The following is a 16,779-nucleotide window of genomic DNA, read 5'->3' on the forward strand; positions in this document are numbered from 1 at the left end:
ACTGCTTTCAGGTAGGGTGCCAGGCCCAAGAGCCTCCTTGGTGGGTCCCACGATGTGGCATGCTGTGTCTTCCTCTACCCCCGTTTGCTGTGGGGGCAGGACCTTGTCCCCGTTGTGCTGCCATGCCTGGGAGTGCTGCTCCACTCTTCACCCTCTGAGCGATGGAGGGTGTTAGGCCGGGCTCTACACGGCTCTCGCTGCTGCTGAGGAGGACGGTATGCAGAAGAGGAGTTGAGGCATCGCCACCTTGCATTTTGCAGCCCAGGGAGGCAAGGGGACAACACACACGTGGACGCTGTCTGCACGTACCGCAACGACTCCTCCCCCGCGCCGTTGGACAGGGTGGGTCTTTACCACGAAGTGAGCAAGAAGACCCAAGGTATCACGCAGCTGGGGCCCTACAGCCTGGACAAGGACAGCCTCTATGTCAATGGTAATTTTTTTTTCATCGTTTAAGTTATTTATTTTTCCTCTCCTTTTTTTTTATTTTAAATATGCTATTTAAGCTAGATTTTTCTGCTCCTCTTAGTTGTAATCTTTTTTATTTATTTATTTTAGGTGAATTTTAAATATTCATGTTGGAATGCTTAGATTTTTCTTCATATTTGTAATGTTTCTTGTTCTGGAACTTTTTACTCATTTACTATGTAGACTATGTGTCTTCAACATAACAGTTCCCTTTCCTATAATAAATAATAACTGCTCAGAAGTAGGAAATCTTTGTCGTTCCATGGAATCTTTCATCTGTACAATTATTTTTGAATTAGGGTCCTAATCCCTATTTCTTTTTTTTTTTTCAGATTACCATGAAGGCATTGTCATGCCCTGTAAGTACTTTAAGTGATTAAACTGCATCAGGTCTTAATGGCTCTGTACAGGATCTGCAGAGATCAATGCCTGATGTAGCTCTTTATTGTTAAACAGGGAGAATAATCATCTTCCAAGTACAGTTTGTAACTTAATACTCTTCATTCAAATGTTTCACAAAGCATTATTTCTTCCTGGAAAACAGATCTTATTTTAATCAGAACTTCTCCAGAGGAGTAACTGAATTACATCCTATGCCCTTTATTACAGAGGACTTTAGAGACAACGTTATGAGGAGACCTGTTTGGAGATATAGATAGCTACACACATAGAAGGCTAGAGAGTAACTGGTGTTTACAAGCTGTTCCAAAAGCAGCTTTGCAAAAAGAAAAGGTCAGAGGTTCAAGGACCTACATGCAGTATAAAGCTAGTGGGCTCATAGGTTTTTTACTGAATAAGTTAAAAGGTGAGATGGAGTTAACTTCAATTCTGTAACAGAAATTGTCAGATAGCTGTTTAGAGCCTGCTCAGCTAGGACTGACTTTCTGTAGGAATCTAGGTGAGCTAGAGAACCCTCATCTGCTCTATAGCTACATGTTCCACACAACTGCTGGTATCATCATTCCCATTTCATACTGTGTTCATTGTAGTACCTATCTCTTCCAGTAGAAAGAAACTGTTGAATCTGTAAAGGACAGGGATTAAAAAAAGTGTTTGCTTTCTACTCAAAACAAAATTTTGTGCCTTTTTTTTTTCCCAGCGATGTCTCCAGCTCCTCCTTTTGCAAGGATAAAACATTTCACAGTGAACTTCACAATAACCAATCTCCCTTACAGACCAGCCCTAGGAGACCCAAATTCTAAAAATTTCATTGCTACAAAAACCACTCTGACATATCTGGTGAGCATCAGTAGGGTTCTTCCTGTGGCTGTTTAGCTCATTTCTTTTTAATATATTTTCACTGAATTTTGTTTTGTTTTGTTTTGGTTAGCTTGACCATGTGGTGAAGAACAGCAGCATTAGCCCTGCTTATATTGGTTGCACAGTGCTGACACTAAGGTATGGGATATGTCCTTGAAATAGTTTTCTTACAGAAGACAATGGGAATACAAATTTTGACAGACAATAGGATTATACAGAGATCTTTGTATAGGATCATACAGAGAGCATGTAATTACTTTCTGCTTCCCCTTCTTCCTAAACTGATAGATCCTGTTAAGTTCTTCAGAGTTCATGGAAAAATGATGGGGCAGAGCGTTAACACATAAGTTCTTTTGCACTAGATAAAAAGACTAGCATGACTAACTTTATATCCTGTCCAGCTAGAGCATAAGAACACTGTTCTGATTGTATAAAACAACGAATACTACCTTTCTAAATTTGAGGGCATTATTTCAACAAATAGTGTTTTTTTAAATAATATTTTAACAAGAAATTCAATTCCACACTAGCTATTGTGTAAGCAAATTCAAATAAACACATGCAAGGCATTGAGGCTGTAAGTAAACATGTTACTTTTTAGATCTTTGAAGAACAGAGAGGACACTGGTGTGGATGCGGTCTGCACATACAGAACCAACACTGCCACTACTAAATTTGATCGAGTCATGGTTTATCGTGAGCTCAGCAACATGACAGCCAGTTGCACCAAACTAGGACCCTACAACCTGGATGCAGCCAGCTTCTATGTTAATGGTAAGGGGGTCCTCCGACTGCTAATTTGGTAGTAGCTGGATGGAGAAACTGAATAAACACATAACCACAGAAATAGTAGTACTTGCATGAAGGGTGAAAGTAAACACCATCCTGGAGGATCTACTGTCAACAATAGTTTTCATTCCTTGTTTTTCTTTTGAACTGAATAACTAGGCCAAATACAGTATATCATGTGTCATATAATAATATAGTATATATAGCTCTCCAGAAAAGATCAGGCTTACCCTCCCAAGGTAAAATGTATTCCTTTGGAGAGGAACAGCACTAGAACTTGATAATAGTTGACAAAAGGCCTACTGACAACAGGCCTACTGACAAATTGACAACATAGTGCTTAGATTGGATTTAGGCTATGGGAAGTTTCCTTTTGGCTCCTGTAAGTAAAGGAGGATTCTGTGTACAGCAATTTGACAACAACACTGCAAGTGTTCAATATGCATTCCTGCCTAGACAGTCATCAAATCAGTCATCTTCTCCAGTAACTGTTTATACAAAGTATTTCAGGCAAAAGAGATTCAAATTACAAATTTCACTCTGCACTTAGGAATTCTAAGTCAGTTTCTCAGATACTGTACCTTTTTTTTCTCCTCTTAGGTTATAATGAACAACAGCATGGACAATGTAAGTACCTTTAAATACCACTTGAAAGGACAAGAGGGTTTTGTTAGTTAGCAATAGCTTAAAACAAAAGTTGGGTTAAATGTCTAACAGTATCACAATGCCCATAATACAGTGTTATAACAATTCAAGAGTCCTGCTAGGGTACCACAACTGCTATCACAGAATCACAGATGCAGAGGTCAACTATGATCCAGAGGTCAACTAGAATACCAGAGAATTTTTCCTTTAGTTTTTCTTCTAGGGCTGATGTTCATAATATTTTTTCAAACAGTAACTTACCTCTATCATTGCAGCTGTTAATCCAAGTAAACAACTTCTGTCACCATCAATAAGCAACTTTACACTGAACTTCACTATAACCAATCTCCAGTTCACCACAGGCTTGATGATGCCAAATTCCAAAAAGTTCAAGTCAACAGAAAAAGTCATGCGCTATTATGTAAGTCTGGAAGGATCATGCCCCGCCTGAGCACAGTTCCTTTACATCTCTGAGCTCTCCCTTGTTGTAACACTTTGCTTATATATTTTTGTAAATTTCTAGGCTGACCATCTATTCCAGAAAAGCAGCATTGGCCCTACTTATGTTGGTTGCAATAGGATGTCATTCAGGTCAGTCATGCCTAGAAAAAGTTTGGGTTACTGACTTCTTTGAAAGATTCTATACAATAATAATAGTTAACACATGAATGCAATGACATTCTTTGATGCACTTCTGGTCATATATTGAAAGTTAAGGCAGACTTCTTAATAGCTGGCTAAAATAAATTGAAACAATGGCCCATTTCCTAGGTCGGTGAAGAACAGGGATGACACAAGAGTGGATGCCACCTGCAGCTACAGAAATGAGTCTTCAGGCCCCACGTTCAACAGAGTGGCTGTTTACCATGAGCTGAGTAACATGACAAATGGCATCACCACACTGGGACCCTATAGACTTAATAACCAGAGCCTCTACATTAATGGTAAAGAGACCATTCCTGGCATTGGCCACACAAGGCATTATTCCTTGTATTGCAACAGACTATCTTAAAATGAAAATGAGGATTACATACTATCTCAGTCACTGAGTTGTGTATGAACATTTCACCTGATTTCTGTCCTACCAGTATGTATTTCTAAGCAATGACACGTATTTTCTTCCTTGCAGTCTTCACTATTATACTTCTGCTTAAGCAGTAGGTCATTTGTTTAATAAATTCACACAGGGATTGGTTCTGGTGATTCACTCTCCAGTCATCTGTTTCATTATCCCCTCTTCTCTTTCACTCTCTAAATGTATCGTGCTCTTACGTAATGATTCTCTTGCATTTCCTTTCCAGGTTACAATGAACCGCTTGAGAGACTGTGTAAGTGTTTTGTCACTTGTTCTTGTGAAAGCTATCAAAGGAGTGGTGCACTCAGAAAATGAGAGGGGAACAGATTCTTAAAATCTGCTAGCCTTGAAATTTGCTAATATTGGGAATCTCTTTAAGAGGGAAGTCGGCTTTTTGTACAGCAAAGCTTATAATCCTTCTCCCCTTTGATTGTAGCTCTGAGCTCAACCACTGAACCAAGCCCCACATTCAGGCATTTCACACTTAACTTCACCCTAACCAACCTCCCATACACTGCAGACCTGGAAATACCAAGTACTCGCAGGTTTATTTCTACAGAGAAAGTTATTAACTATTATGTAAGTCTGGCTCTGGTTTTGTCCAGTTTGTGTTATGCTGATGGCTTTTTCTATCTGCATTAAATTCAGGACAAACTTTTAAATTCTCTGTATTTTTTTTCTTCTCCTCCTGACAGCTTGACCCTCTTTTTAAGAGAAGCAGCATAAGCCCTGTCTACACAGGATGTAGAGTGATGAGATTCAGGTAAGAATCCTGAAAGGAAGGTAACTGCCACCATCTGCTTTTATACACTATAGACTGGTAGCTACAGCCTTGTAGCTTAAAAAGGTTAAAAATGTATCCTCTGCATGTGCCAATAAATAAACTTTTCCTTGCTGAAAAAGTATTTTTTTTCCTGTAGACATTGCTACCACAGTTCTTTAATATCTTCTCAAAAGAAGTAGGAGATTAACTGTGCTAATGGCTTTCCCACTCATAAATTACACAGAACATTCTGGAACATTCTGTAAACATCAGCAGTGTCCCTAACAATGCATCTCACATTTCTGCATAGGTCCATGAAAGACAGGGACAACACTGGCCTAGATGCAGTCTGCAGCTACAAAAATAACAGCAGAATTGCCACCTTTGATAGAGAAAAGGTTTATCAAGAGCTGAGCAACATGACAAAAGGTGTCACCAAACTAGGGCAATATAGCTTGGAGAAGAACAGCCTGTATGTCAATGGTAAGTATCTGTAAACAATGTCAAAATACCACTTTGGAGTCACATGAGGTGGAAAAGTGAGGAGCGAGCTTCATCACAGTTTGAGAGCTAATGTAATTCTGCTTTGAATTATTGGAATTCCACAGCTTTTGGCGTTATGACATAACCAAGCTCTTTTGAATGAATGCTACTCCTTAAATCACAAATTCCATGTGAGGAAGAACTTCTTTCCTGTGAGGGTGACAGAGCCCTGGCACAGCCTGCCCAGGCAGGTTGTGGAGTCTCCTTCCCTGGAGGTCTTCAAAACCCGCCTAGATACGACCGGGTGCCCCGTGCTCTGGGTGTCCCTGCCTGAGCAGGGGGTTGGACTAGATTATCTCTAGGAGTCTCTTCCAACCTCAACCATTCTGTAATTCTGTGATAATTTTCTTTTTATTTTTAATTCATATAAACTAAATAAGGATCTAGGCATATTGCATATGTGGTGTGTTTATAGAGTTGATGCAAGAAGTTACAGTTGATTTTCTTATTTAGGTTTCCACCTCACAAGTATCACTAGAAAGCCTGTCTTAACTGAAGCTCCAGCCAAAATGGGCTATAAATTCAGCTTTAGAATAATTAATGAAAATCTAACCAACCCAGACTCCCAGTCATCAGAATACAAAGCTGCAATGGAAAGCATCAGTAACAAGGTAAAGAGCTGCTGTTCAGAAATCACCATAACTGCACCAGATGATCTGCGTCTGAACACCAATATCTTCCATCTCAGAGTTCAGCATAAAAATTGGAGAGACTCCAGTGCAGGTCCTCCACAGGAGCAATCCACTAAAATATCAATCCACTAGTCACCTGCCCTAACTAAGGGGATTTGGGGGGTGTTTTCTTCTCTTAAAGCCATAATGAAGCTCTTTTCACATGAAACCGTTCCATGTTTTGAGTTCTGAGTCTGTTTTGCCCATGGAATATGGATCAAGATAACAGCTACTGACAGCAGACAACATATTTTAATAATGACAACTCAGATTAGGACCACCAAGTTGGAAGTCAGGTTCCATCACTGGAAGGCATATTCTGAAATACAAGTTATCTCCCATGAAAATCTGATTAGCAGAATTTTGTTGTTGTTGTTGTTCCAAAGTTAGAGGTCCTCTTGCTACCCTGAAGCATCTACCATAAGATCCAGAACTCTAAACTTAACATTTTTATTTCAGATGAACCAACTATATCATCAGAGCCATTTGCAGAATTACTTCCAGAATTGCACTGTCACAAAGCTAAGGTTTGTTATACAATTCGATTTTGAATTTTGTTTTCCAAGGACTATCCAAGTCATTCGCAGGCTTCCTGGAGTTAATGAGAGAGTTTGTTCAGACTTGGTGGGCCACGACTATGGTCACTGCTCCACAGCTGACAATGAATATTTTGGAGGATCTTAAATATACTTTAGAACTGAAGCTTTTATACAGTCTCAATCAGGATTTTTATATGGATTTAAGAGGATTTGGGCTGTCTATCAGGCCTCTTCAAATATCCCTGTAATTACTGATTGCTATGAGAAGACAGAGGAGATCTGATCAATATGTATAAGTACCTCAGGGGATAATGTGGAGGGGAGGAGACCAAACTCTTCTCTGCGGTGGCCAGTGACAAGACAAGGGGGCAAGACAAGGGGTACAAGTTGAAACACTGAAGTTCCATCTCCTTATGAGAAGAACTTTCTTCCTGTGAGGATGCCAGAGCCCTGTGGCACAGGCTGCCCAGGGGGGTTGTGGAGTCTCCTTCTCTGAAGGTCTTCAAAACCCTCCTAGATGCCACCCTGTGCCACAGGCTCTGTGCAGGGGGGCCTTGCTCTGTGCTTGAGCAGGGGGACTGGACTAGATGATCTCTAGAGGTCCCTTCCAGCCTTAACCATTCTGTGATTCTGAGTGTGATGAGCAATCTTATCACAAGACAGAACACTGAATGGTGACCATGCAAACTCCCCCCCCCCTTCCTCTTCCAGATGGAGACTTTGCAGGGTTTTAAAGGGACTCTGGGCATATCTCATGTCCTTTTCTAGCTGGAAAAGGATTTGGACAAGAAACCTTAACAGCAAGGGTCATTCATTCATTCTGATCTATACATGCAGCATACTTATTACCTGAGTTTGCACAGAGAAGAGGTAGTGGTACTCCATTTGCCATACGTGGTCAAAAGAAAAGCCCTACTCTATTCCACATCTCCCAGTAGCACCACATTAGATTAAAATATTCCCTAACACATAGAATATCAGAAACTCTTAGGAAACTGTCCCACATGAAGAGGCATCCTGATCACCAGATAGTCCAATCATTTTAGAGCCTCTGTTTCTCTCTCCACAGGATTGGATCCATAGTGGTTGACTGCAGGTGCTTCTTCCATCCAGATCCCAGCATCAACAGGGCTGCGGTTGAAAGGGCTTTTCAGAATGGGACCTCACATGAAACTGGGCTATGGCTGGGAAGCAGTTACCAGCTGGAAGGATTCTCAGTAGACAGTATGTAAAGCTCATAGAAGATCATAAATGCCTAGTTTCTACCCAGTTTAACACATTTTGTCATGATATACTCAGAATTACCAACTTTCTGGTCTGTGGCACCATGGGTAGGGGCACTATGTTCCCCCAAACTGAATCACTGAACTTAAGCCAGCATCGAGCCAGCCCTTTGCCAAATTAAGACTGGGCTAGTCCAGTCCTTGAGTTCACAGTGGTTTCAGGGCTTATTATATACTAAGGCAAGGAAGCAATAACTACTTGTTACAATTTCTAAGTCTGTTCATTGCTCAGTTTGCTTTTTTTTTTTCCCCTCTCAGATGTACATATTCCCAAAGAAAGCACTGGTCTGATAAATTGTTGAAGATCATAGCTTTCAAAGGAGTATATTGGAGTTATGGTATCAGATTCCAGTGCAGCCTACATTCTGTTTATCTCCTAAGACTTTGGATTTTTCGTAACCTAAAGTTCACCAAGCAACACTGATTTGCGTAATAGGCTCTGTTTCTCTTTGCTAGAATTTATATTCCACTTTTCCCCTTTATCTCCAGACTTAGAACTAGCAATCGAGACAGGCACTCAGAGAGCTCCCCTGCAATCTGAGGAAAGAAACTTCAGATTAAACTTCATCATCACCAACCTTCGCTACTCTCCAGAACTGCAGAACTCCAAATCGCTGATGTTCCAAGTGAACAAGGACAAGATTGAAAAGGAGGTAAAAACAAAGAGCAATATCTTGGACTGATTTCTCTGTCAAGCTTAAAGATATATCAAATTAACTCATTTTGCTTAATTTTGTTTGATCCCATCAGCTTGACGTATTCAGAACTGGCAGCCTGAAGGACTATTTCATTGGTTGTACTGTTGAGACCTTTGGGTATGTCCTGCCTCATAGGCAGTTTTTCCTCTAGTCCCAACAGAATATTTAGTAGAAATGACACTATGAACTGCAGCATGGTGTTTATGCCTCAGTGACATCTTTGTTTAATGACACATAGGAGGTACCTTCTCTCACTCTCAGTTTTACCTTTACCACAGAATGTTTATGTCCAAATAGGAGCTGCTAGTGTGTTTTTTTTTTTTTTTCACTACACAGGTAAAACTATTTTCAAGTATAAAAAATTCAAGCAAACAAGTAAAACAAGTAATCTCATTATCTCACTTATTTAAACAAGCTATGACTTAAATAGATATGGAAAACAATCCCAAGAACTAATCAGCTTAACAAAGCTAAACGACGTATATCTCAGAAATGCCATGCCTAGGATTAATTTAGTTGGTGTATTTCACAATGGCACACACCAGTGCCTTTCATCTAACATAAACTAAAAATTGATCCTATGCTAAAAACACATTCCTCACACATCTGCATGACTGATGCCAGTGCCAAATACCTCGCCCAGTGCTTCTCCATTGTAGCTGCTCCTCAGTTCTGCATTAGATATCTCTTGTGCATTGACGACAGCTTTGGTCTTCATCCTCCAGGCCTGTCCTTGGGAAGGCTTACACAAGTGTTGCTTCTGTCTGTAAATTCACACTGGACACCTCCTCAAGGACTTTAGAAAAGGAAGTTGTATATGAGGAACTGACACGCTTGACACAAGGGTTCACCAAGCTGGGCTCCAGCTACCAGTTGGAAGAACACAGTTTGGCTGTTGATGGTGAGTACTGCTGAGATGACTTGAACATTTGTCAGCTTTGCGTTAATCACTTCAAGTGCCCTATTCCCCACCTCTCACACTTCTTGTTTTCCAGGTTACTCTCCACTCGAAACAATTGGGCAGGAAAGATATGGTAAGTACTTTCAGACGAGCATTCACCCTAAAGCTGATGAATACTTGTTGAGCTACACTAAGTTAGTTCTACATACCTTGAAAAAGTGACTGGGCCAGTGGCAAGAGCACAAGGGTTTAGGATTTCTAGGAGGCGGGCAGCAAACAGCAGGGAACAGAGCCAGTGAGTCTGGGGAAAACCTAACTGAAGGGCAGGCAAAACCACGGGGATGTGGAATGCTCTAGCACCAATAAGCTTTGATTACTTCAGTATTTACAAAAGCAAAGAAACAAAAAGAAAACAAAGAGTGCTGTGAATAACACTAAGTATAGCCACAACCCCCAGAACTAACATTCAACAAAAACAAACCACCTGTACTTGTAAGCATTGCTTTTCCAGGTACCAGGAACACCCTCACAAGTAATTACAGCTGATTTCCCAAAACCCTTAGCCCTGCCCTCTCCCTGACAGAGGCTTAGCCAGGAGCTGTGGCTCTTGTACCCTCTGAATAGCCCCAAATCCATCCACGGACTCTAATGCTAACTGTAGTGGTACTTAGTGTATCCTTGAACTCTCACTCTGTTCCACCAAAGCTTCTGCTCATCCCTTGCATCTTCACACTGCTGGGACACATTTGCCAGGAAGGTCAGATGCTTTTCGAGCAATTTCACCTCGTCTGCCCGATATTTAGTAGTTTTGTACTTTGACAGGCGAGAACTCTCAATGTCTCATGCAAAAGAACAAGTCAAAAAACTGATGTACCTCTGTTTTGCAGAGCTTTCATTCTGGGCAATTATCCTCATCTGTGTCTTTGCACTGATTGGATTCATCCTCCTCCTCCTGATATGCTTCCTGGTAAGTGACTTCTTTGTTGTCGCACCTCTTGCTTTTGGCTACTGCAGTGTCCAGCAATCCAAGTAGTTGCAGAAAAAAATATTCAGACACACATTCTACAAGGAATCCAGGTGGGAGCAGTACATCACATGCACTGTAACATCAAATGCTGTGCCAGATTCTCTTTCAGTTACTGCCACCTTTTTCAAGGTCTTGTGGAGAGGAGCAAGGGAAGAACATTTAGCCCACTAAGCAGATTTCTAAGGAAGGAAAGAGTGAGATCCAGTCCTTTAGAGAGGGGGAAACATGAAACTGAGATAACACATACCACAAGATTACAAACAGGTTGAGTTAGATGACTTATAAAATCTCTCTTAAGCCTTTTTATCCTCCACAAATCTCCACAGGATGACAAGGTTACAGATAACAATTTAGAGTAAATATACTTAATAACCTACAGGTGACAGGAATTGTACTCTGAATTGTGTTCAGGGCTGATAACATAGAGGCTGTAGCAACGCTGCAGGACTAGACTCCAGCTGTATCCCTTTGAGGGCAGAACGGATCTTCTGTCTGGTGAATATTTAATGGGGGGAGAAATATTTTTTTAGCGTTGTTTCAGCAGTAGTTGAGTTTATGTCACACCATGTAGAACAGAATGGCTAAATACATAGAGAATATAGACTGTTATCCTTGAATGTTTAAGAGGAAAGAAATACAGTCAGTAAGATTTAGAAATCAGAAACAAAAACACACAAGAAATTCAAATCAAATCAGTGACTGTGCTATTGAGTGCCTATGCAGCCTTAGGCAAGTGCCTTCTTTAACACCAAGTTATCTCATCTGTCAAATGGGAGAGCCTCTCTCTACCTAGTGAAGTGTTTTGGGACCTTCTCATGAAAGAGAAAATATAGACTTGCTGTTCAGCAATTAATACTGTTCATTTTCCACCAGATTGTCTTTTGCCTAAGAAGAAAGTCAAACCTGTACCAGGTTCAACAGAGTATGTATGGGATGTATTTCCCACATCTGAACATGAGAAAAGTACATTGACGTAACAGCTGAAACCTGCTTTCACAGACCAGTTCCATCCACAGATGAAGGAAAGATGTTTACAACTACTAGGAAAATGTTTCTTCTTTAATAAATTATAGTTAGCCTTTTCTCTTACCTTGATGCAAGCTTGCACTATTATTAAAAAACTACTTTCATAGTACGGGAAACTGCCAGCACAGTTGTGGGGGAAGATTTTTTTTAAGCACTGAAGTATTTTTATATTCATTTTCTATGGTTGCATATAATTAAGACTGCCAGGAATTGCAGTTTGCAGGGCTGTTCAGTGTTAATGTTTTCTGGAAAGGGCTTAATTACACTAGTTTACAGATTTTCAGGATTGACTACTGTAAATTAAAAACAGGACAGATCACTTCTTAGACTTTATCCTTTTACCCTGGTTTATCTAAAGTATCTATTTTAAGTTGATGAAAATAATTTATATTTAATATGCCAAGATTATTTAAAGTGTGATATAGCACCTTGTGGTCTTTTAAGATTGATACTTATTTCAGTTGAATAAATACCAGATTTATTGCTGTGAAACCAATTCCTTTTGTTTTTCTATATCAATGCTTCATCCCAAGTGAGGAAATATTTCTGCTCTATGATAATCTCTGGAGCTTCACCTCCTCAGTGGTCTCATTCAGAGTTCCCCATCATGATGTAGGGCCCAGTGTTTCTTTGGAGCTCATGACTTTTCACGATCCCCCTGAATCCTACTGCACTGGACAGATACGTCCAAGAACTCAGCACCTATAGCATGTCCTGATCTTCTGCAGAGCATCTGGATGCTCTTGCAGAAAAGCTATGTTCAAGTCACAGAGAAAGTGCTGGATCTCAAGCCTCTGGTGCCATATGTCCCAAAGACAACCAAAGTCTTTGGGACATGTGGCACAAGAGCCACACTGGAACAAACAATTTGGGACAAACCAAAGTGCCAGTATTTTCCAGGAAAAACTCACAGTAAGGCTCACATCAATTCCTCCCCATAGAAACAGCTGGGCATCTTAATGCAATATTTCAGCTCAGGAGATCTCTCAGGAGAGCTGAGATCAGCTCAGGTGCAATCGTTTGACAGTATAATTAGATAAACTCTCCACTCTGCTGAAAGGGAATACACAGAACTAATGAAGCCACAGTTAGTGGTTATCTTCCACTGTAGGCCGTGTTTCCATGCAAACTTCTTTTTTTCCTTTCAAAGCAAGACTGATCACCAGGTTGGTTGCATTCATCTCCCAGATCAGATTCCTAAGCACAGACAAGAATTTCCCATCTGGAATATTAGAAACCTGTTTGCTTGACCAAAGATTTACAAACAGCTAATATTATGTCTGTAATATTAGCTTTAAAAGCTTTCACAGCTGCTTGCAAAAGACCTTTGCAGGTTTTTATACCGCAGAATATGCCCAAGCTACAATGCCAATATGGGTGCAGGAATGCTCTGAATATACAGAAATTCTTTAAATTTCCAGGCTCAGCCTTTGAGGAGAGGCCCTCCAACAACCCAGTGAATGAGCTGGGTAGGGGGTTCTAGTGGTTAGAGCATCAGCTCCTTTCCACAAGGAGACCTCCAAGGAGCCTCCTGAAGTCTACCCCAAATCTTCAATTGGCTGTATTGCTGAAATGCTAAGAAAAGAGTACCAAAAAGCTCAGAGAAGGGGTTTTAGGAGCTTAGAAATCGGCACTCGCAGGTTAAAAAAAAATAATAATAATAATTGCAGGAAAAAAATGGCCAGACTGTGTCACACTGCAGAGACGCATGGTATGTGCAGACCTCCTTCTGGGGCTGCCTTCCAAGAGGAAAGAGCGGTCACATACCACTGCACCTCCTGTCATCGCTGTGCTGTGTCGCAACGTGCCTCACGTTATGGTTGGACACAGGCCTGTGTTTGCCACGGTGCTGCTGTTGCCCAGCAAGGCCCCGCTGAGCTCGCCTGGGGTGGGACGGGACACAAGGGGCTGAATGACAAGAGCCGCTTGGCAGTGACGCAAGTGCCTGAGCCACCAGCTCAGTGACCTGGCCCCAGGCAGAGATTTAATCCATCTCTTGCTGTAGCCAAATGGCTTCTCTTGCTCCAGAGATTAGCACACCCAGGGAGGCAGATATTTGGCTGGGATCAGGGCCAAAGGCAGCAGTGAGGGAAGGGCAGACCCAGATGGTGGCCCAGTTCATGGACCTTTCTGTGAAACCCTGACAGCAACCCCAAACAGCATCCCATCCTACCACCCTTTCTTTCCTCCCAGTGGGATCTTAGGTCTCCTGCTCTTTCCTCTCTATCCTGACATTGCAGATGCACCAGGGCTATTCCTCTCTGTTTATCTCCCCTTATATTTGTCCTGGTGTGTCTTGGCCCAACCTGCCCACTGCTGCCAATGAACAAACCAACTGTGGATGGTTCCTAGGCAATTCTCTCAACACAGGGCCAGCTGCACTTCCCTAACACGGCCCTGATATTTGATACCTAATAAGAGACAGTTCATCAATCTCCTTTTCAGGCCTTAATATTTCATACTGACATCTGGAAACAAGCTTGAACAGCAGCGATAAAAGATAGAGATGCTTCTCATCCCTCTTCCTAGCAAATTCTCTGCACCTTGGGTCTCACAGGTAGTAAAGTGCTCCAGCTGCCTAAGAATGTCATCAAGAAGGCCTTTGTTGGCATGGTAATTCCTCCCCTATGCAGTAAGAGCACCAGTTAGCACACCCATCCAGGCACTTGTGTATAACCTCAGTTATTAACACCAACTCTAGCATTGTTTTGCAACCAGCAACTTCCGTTCCACTGAAGATCTTTCCTTCAAGGGTGGAAGTGGAGCAGGATCCACTGCTGGTGCACAGATGCCAGACAAGGAAGCAGCTGTGGCTGAGGAGAGCGTGCTGGGCTTTATAGCCCTGTAGCTGGGGACAGATCAGCCCATCCTTTCTACTTACCTCTCAGTTTTGTCACTAGCTATGCTTCAGCAGTCTTTTCTTTGTACTTCAAGGGAGACACCTCAGCAGTCAGCCAGCCAAAGCCATGCTGAGCCTAAGACAGAATTTAATTAGCAAAATGGTTGCCTTATCCAGAAGGGAAACCTTGCCTAGTTGGCACCACAGTTGTTGAAAGATGTTTCCTTCCCCATCCGACTGGAAGAAGCAAATCTGAACTTCTTGTAGAGCCACTGCTGGGGTCTTACACCTCCCCTTCCTCTGCCCATCCGCTCTTCTCCAAGAGGATCACCAGCATTAGGTGACAGCAGGAGAGAGAATCTGACAATCTGAAATACATTTTGTCCAATATACCAGCAAAGAAGGAGCATTTAGCAACTCCAACTTCCCCCTCCACATTCATAAAGGAACATTTTTTTCAGCCCTTGTATTTGCAGCACAGCTCAGGACCCAGCACACCACTGCAGCCTCTTCTCCGAGCTCTGGTGTGAGCCACATCCAACCACAGCTCTGGCTGGGCCCTGCAAAGAGCCAGACATCAGCTGTGGAGCTTAAAGAGACCCTGCAGCATCCAGACACCTGCACAAGAGCTTCTATGAATGCTTGCATTCAATCACTGCAGTTCAGTGAGTCCCTTCCAAGAGCAGCAGTAAATAACCCCAAGCTAAAGGCACAGCCAGCACGGTGCCAGCTAGCCTTTCACAGGCAGCCAAAAAGGTGTTAGGAGATTCTTGGAGGTGTCAATCCAGGCAATTTTTGCAAGGCATTAGGCAGGATTTTATAAAAGTATTTCAGGAAATTAAGAGCTATCATTTTCCTTGGGTGTGCTCCAGCACAGCCACAAACAAGCTGCTCCAGCATCAGGTGAGGATTTCCCCCAGGTGCTGACTTGCAGCCAAACAACATAAGCGTGGACCCAAAAAAAACCCAAAAAACAAACAAACAAAAAACACCAAGGAACCACCCCAGGTAACATGCACTGGTGCAAACTAGAGCTAGGGAACACTTCAGCTTTCTACCTCACCCCAATGAAAAAACATTTGATGCCATGAAGTATTATATTGTGAATTTATTAAACTTAACTGGGAGATGGAGGGGCCTCCCTGTCACAAGTCGCGGCACAGGTCACACTAACCCGTGTCCTCCAGCTGCTCCAGCTCTGGACTCCCACCCAGCCAAGGGACCAGGAAATGTCCCTAAATGGACATTTTGGGGCAGCGCCAAGATCAGAGCTTAGCCTGTCATGATGCAAATGCTGCCCAGCCTTCCCTGTTCCCCACCAACATGATTATGTCCACAGCAACACTCCTGCATCTATCACTAATCTGATATTTAGACTGTGACAGATTAAATAGCAGGAGCCACAATGAACAAAGACATGAGCAGGCTGCAGGGTGGCACCTTGCCTGGGTTTGGACTCTCCAAATAACTTTTCTGAACGTTTCTGACCTCGGGCAAGCCCATCCCTTCCTCTCCTGTACTCAAGCATTACTGGGACGTCACCAGCTTGCCCAGAGCCTCCTGAGAAACACCCATCCCAAGAGCCAGGAGAGTCTTGTGAAGGAGAGGTAGGATCACCAGATCTTATTTAGAAAGGAGAACGGCAGTTTTGGATATTTGCCCCGTGTCTCCTCACAGCAATACAAACCTGTGAGTTTCGGGGCAGACTAGTCCTTAGCGTTAGGCTCCGGAGCTGCCCCCACACTTTCAGCCATCAAGAACAATGCTAAAACCCTGCTCCTTTCAATTGTTCAGGAACAATTCAAAACCCCTTTCAATCCTGCTACTTGGGCCTGAAATGCTCCTCCGGCTTGAAATGCTCCTCAAACAAGGAGAGGCAAGGGGCCCTCCAGAGGGGACTGTTAACTAGGTTCCTTTTGCTTTGAGGTAGGTCAATTCAAATTCCAGTGGCTCCCTGTTCTCATAGGTTGTTTCAAATCCTAACAAAGCACAAAATTAGCTGGACCAGGAAAGAGAAAAAGAGATCTAAGATCCCAGAGGAGAGACAGGACGAGCTTGATAGCCCCATGAGAGCACGGCTCCCACCAGCTTGGCCCCTAGTGATGTCACAGTTCCTGCTACGACAACGGTGGCCATTGAACACGAGCTCTGAGCCTGCGGCGCAGAAAGCCACCACTGACCAATCTCAGTGCCACGTTGCCACCTGTCCTTGCAGACGGCCCGAAGATCTGGCCACCTTGGTCAGAGCCCAC

At 42.5% G+C, this 16,779-nt stretch overlaps 1 protein-coding gene and 1 long non-coding RNA gene across 2 annotated transcripts; both read left to right on the top strand.

The window, feature by feature from the left end:
* Positions 1-4,048: 4,048 nt before the first annotated feature.
* On the top strand, positions 4,049-4,718 carry LOC112949071. Its single transcript, XR_003249755.1, has 3 exons — positions 4,049-4,106; positions 4,464-4,490; positions 4,674-4,718. It is a non-coding gene; the product is annotated as an uncharacterized LOC112949071 (long non-coding RNA).
* Positions 4,719-5,314: 596 nt separating this feature from the next.
* On the top strand, positions 5,315-11,718 carry LOC112949084 (mucin-16-like). Its single transcript, XM_026041462.1, has 8 exons — positions 5,315-5,483; positions 7,867-7,977; positions 8,526-8,689; positions 8,787-8,851; positions 9,460-9,635; positions 9,730-9,768; positions 10,523-10,602; positions 11,536-11,718. The coding sequence occupies exons 1-8, from the start codon at positions 5,315-5,317 to the stop codon at positions 11,632-11,634; spliced, it is 903 nt and encodes a 300-aa protein (XP_025897247.1). The 3' UTR covers positions 11,635-11,718.
* Positions 11,719-16,779: the final 5,061 nt, after the last annotated feature.

This window comes from Nothoprocta perdicaria, unplaced genomic scaffold (assembly GCF_003342845.1).
Source record: "Nothoprocta perdicaria isolate Ctin4 unplaced genomic scaffold, notPer1 scaffold_286, whole genome shotgun sequence".
NCBI lineage: Eukaryota > Metazoa > Chordata > Aves > Tinamiformes > Tinamidae > Nothoprocta > Nothoprocta perdicaria.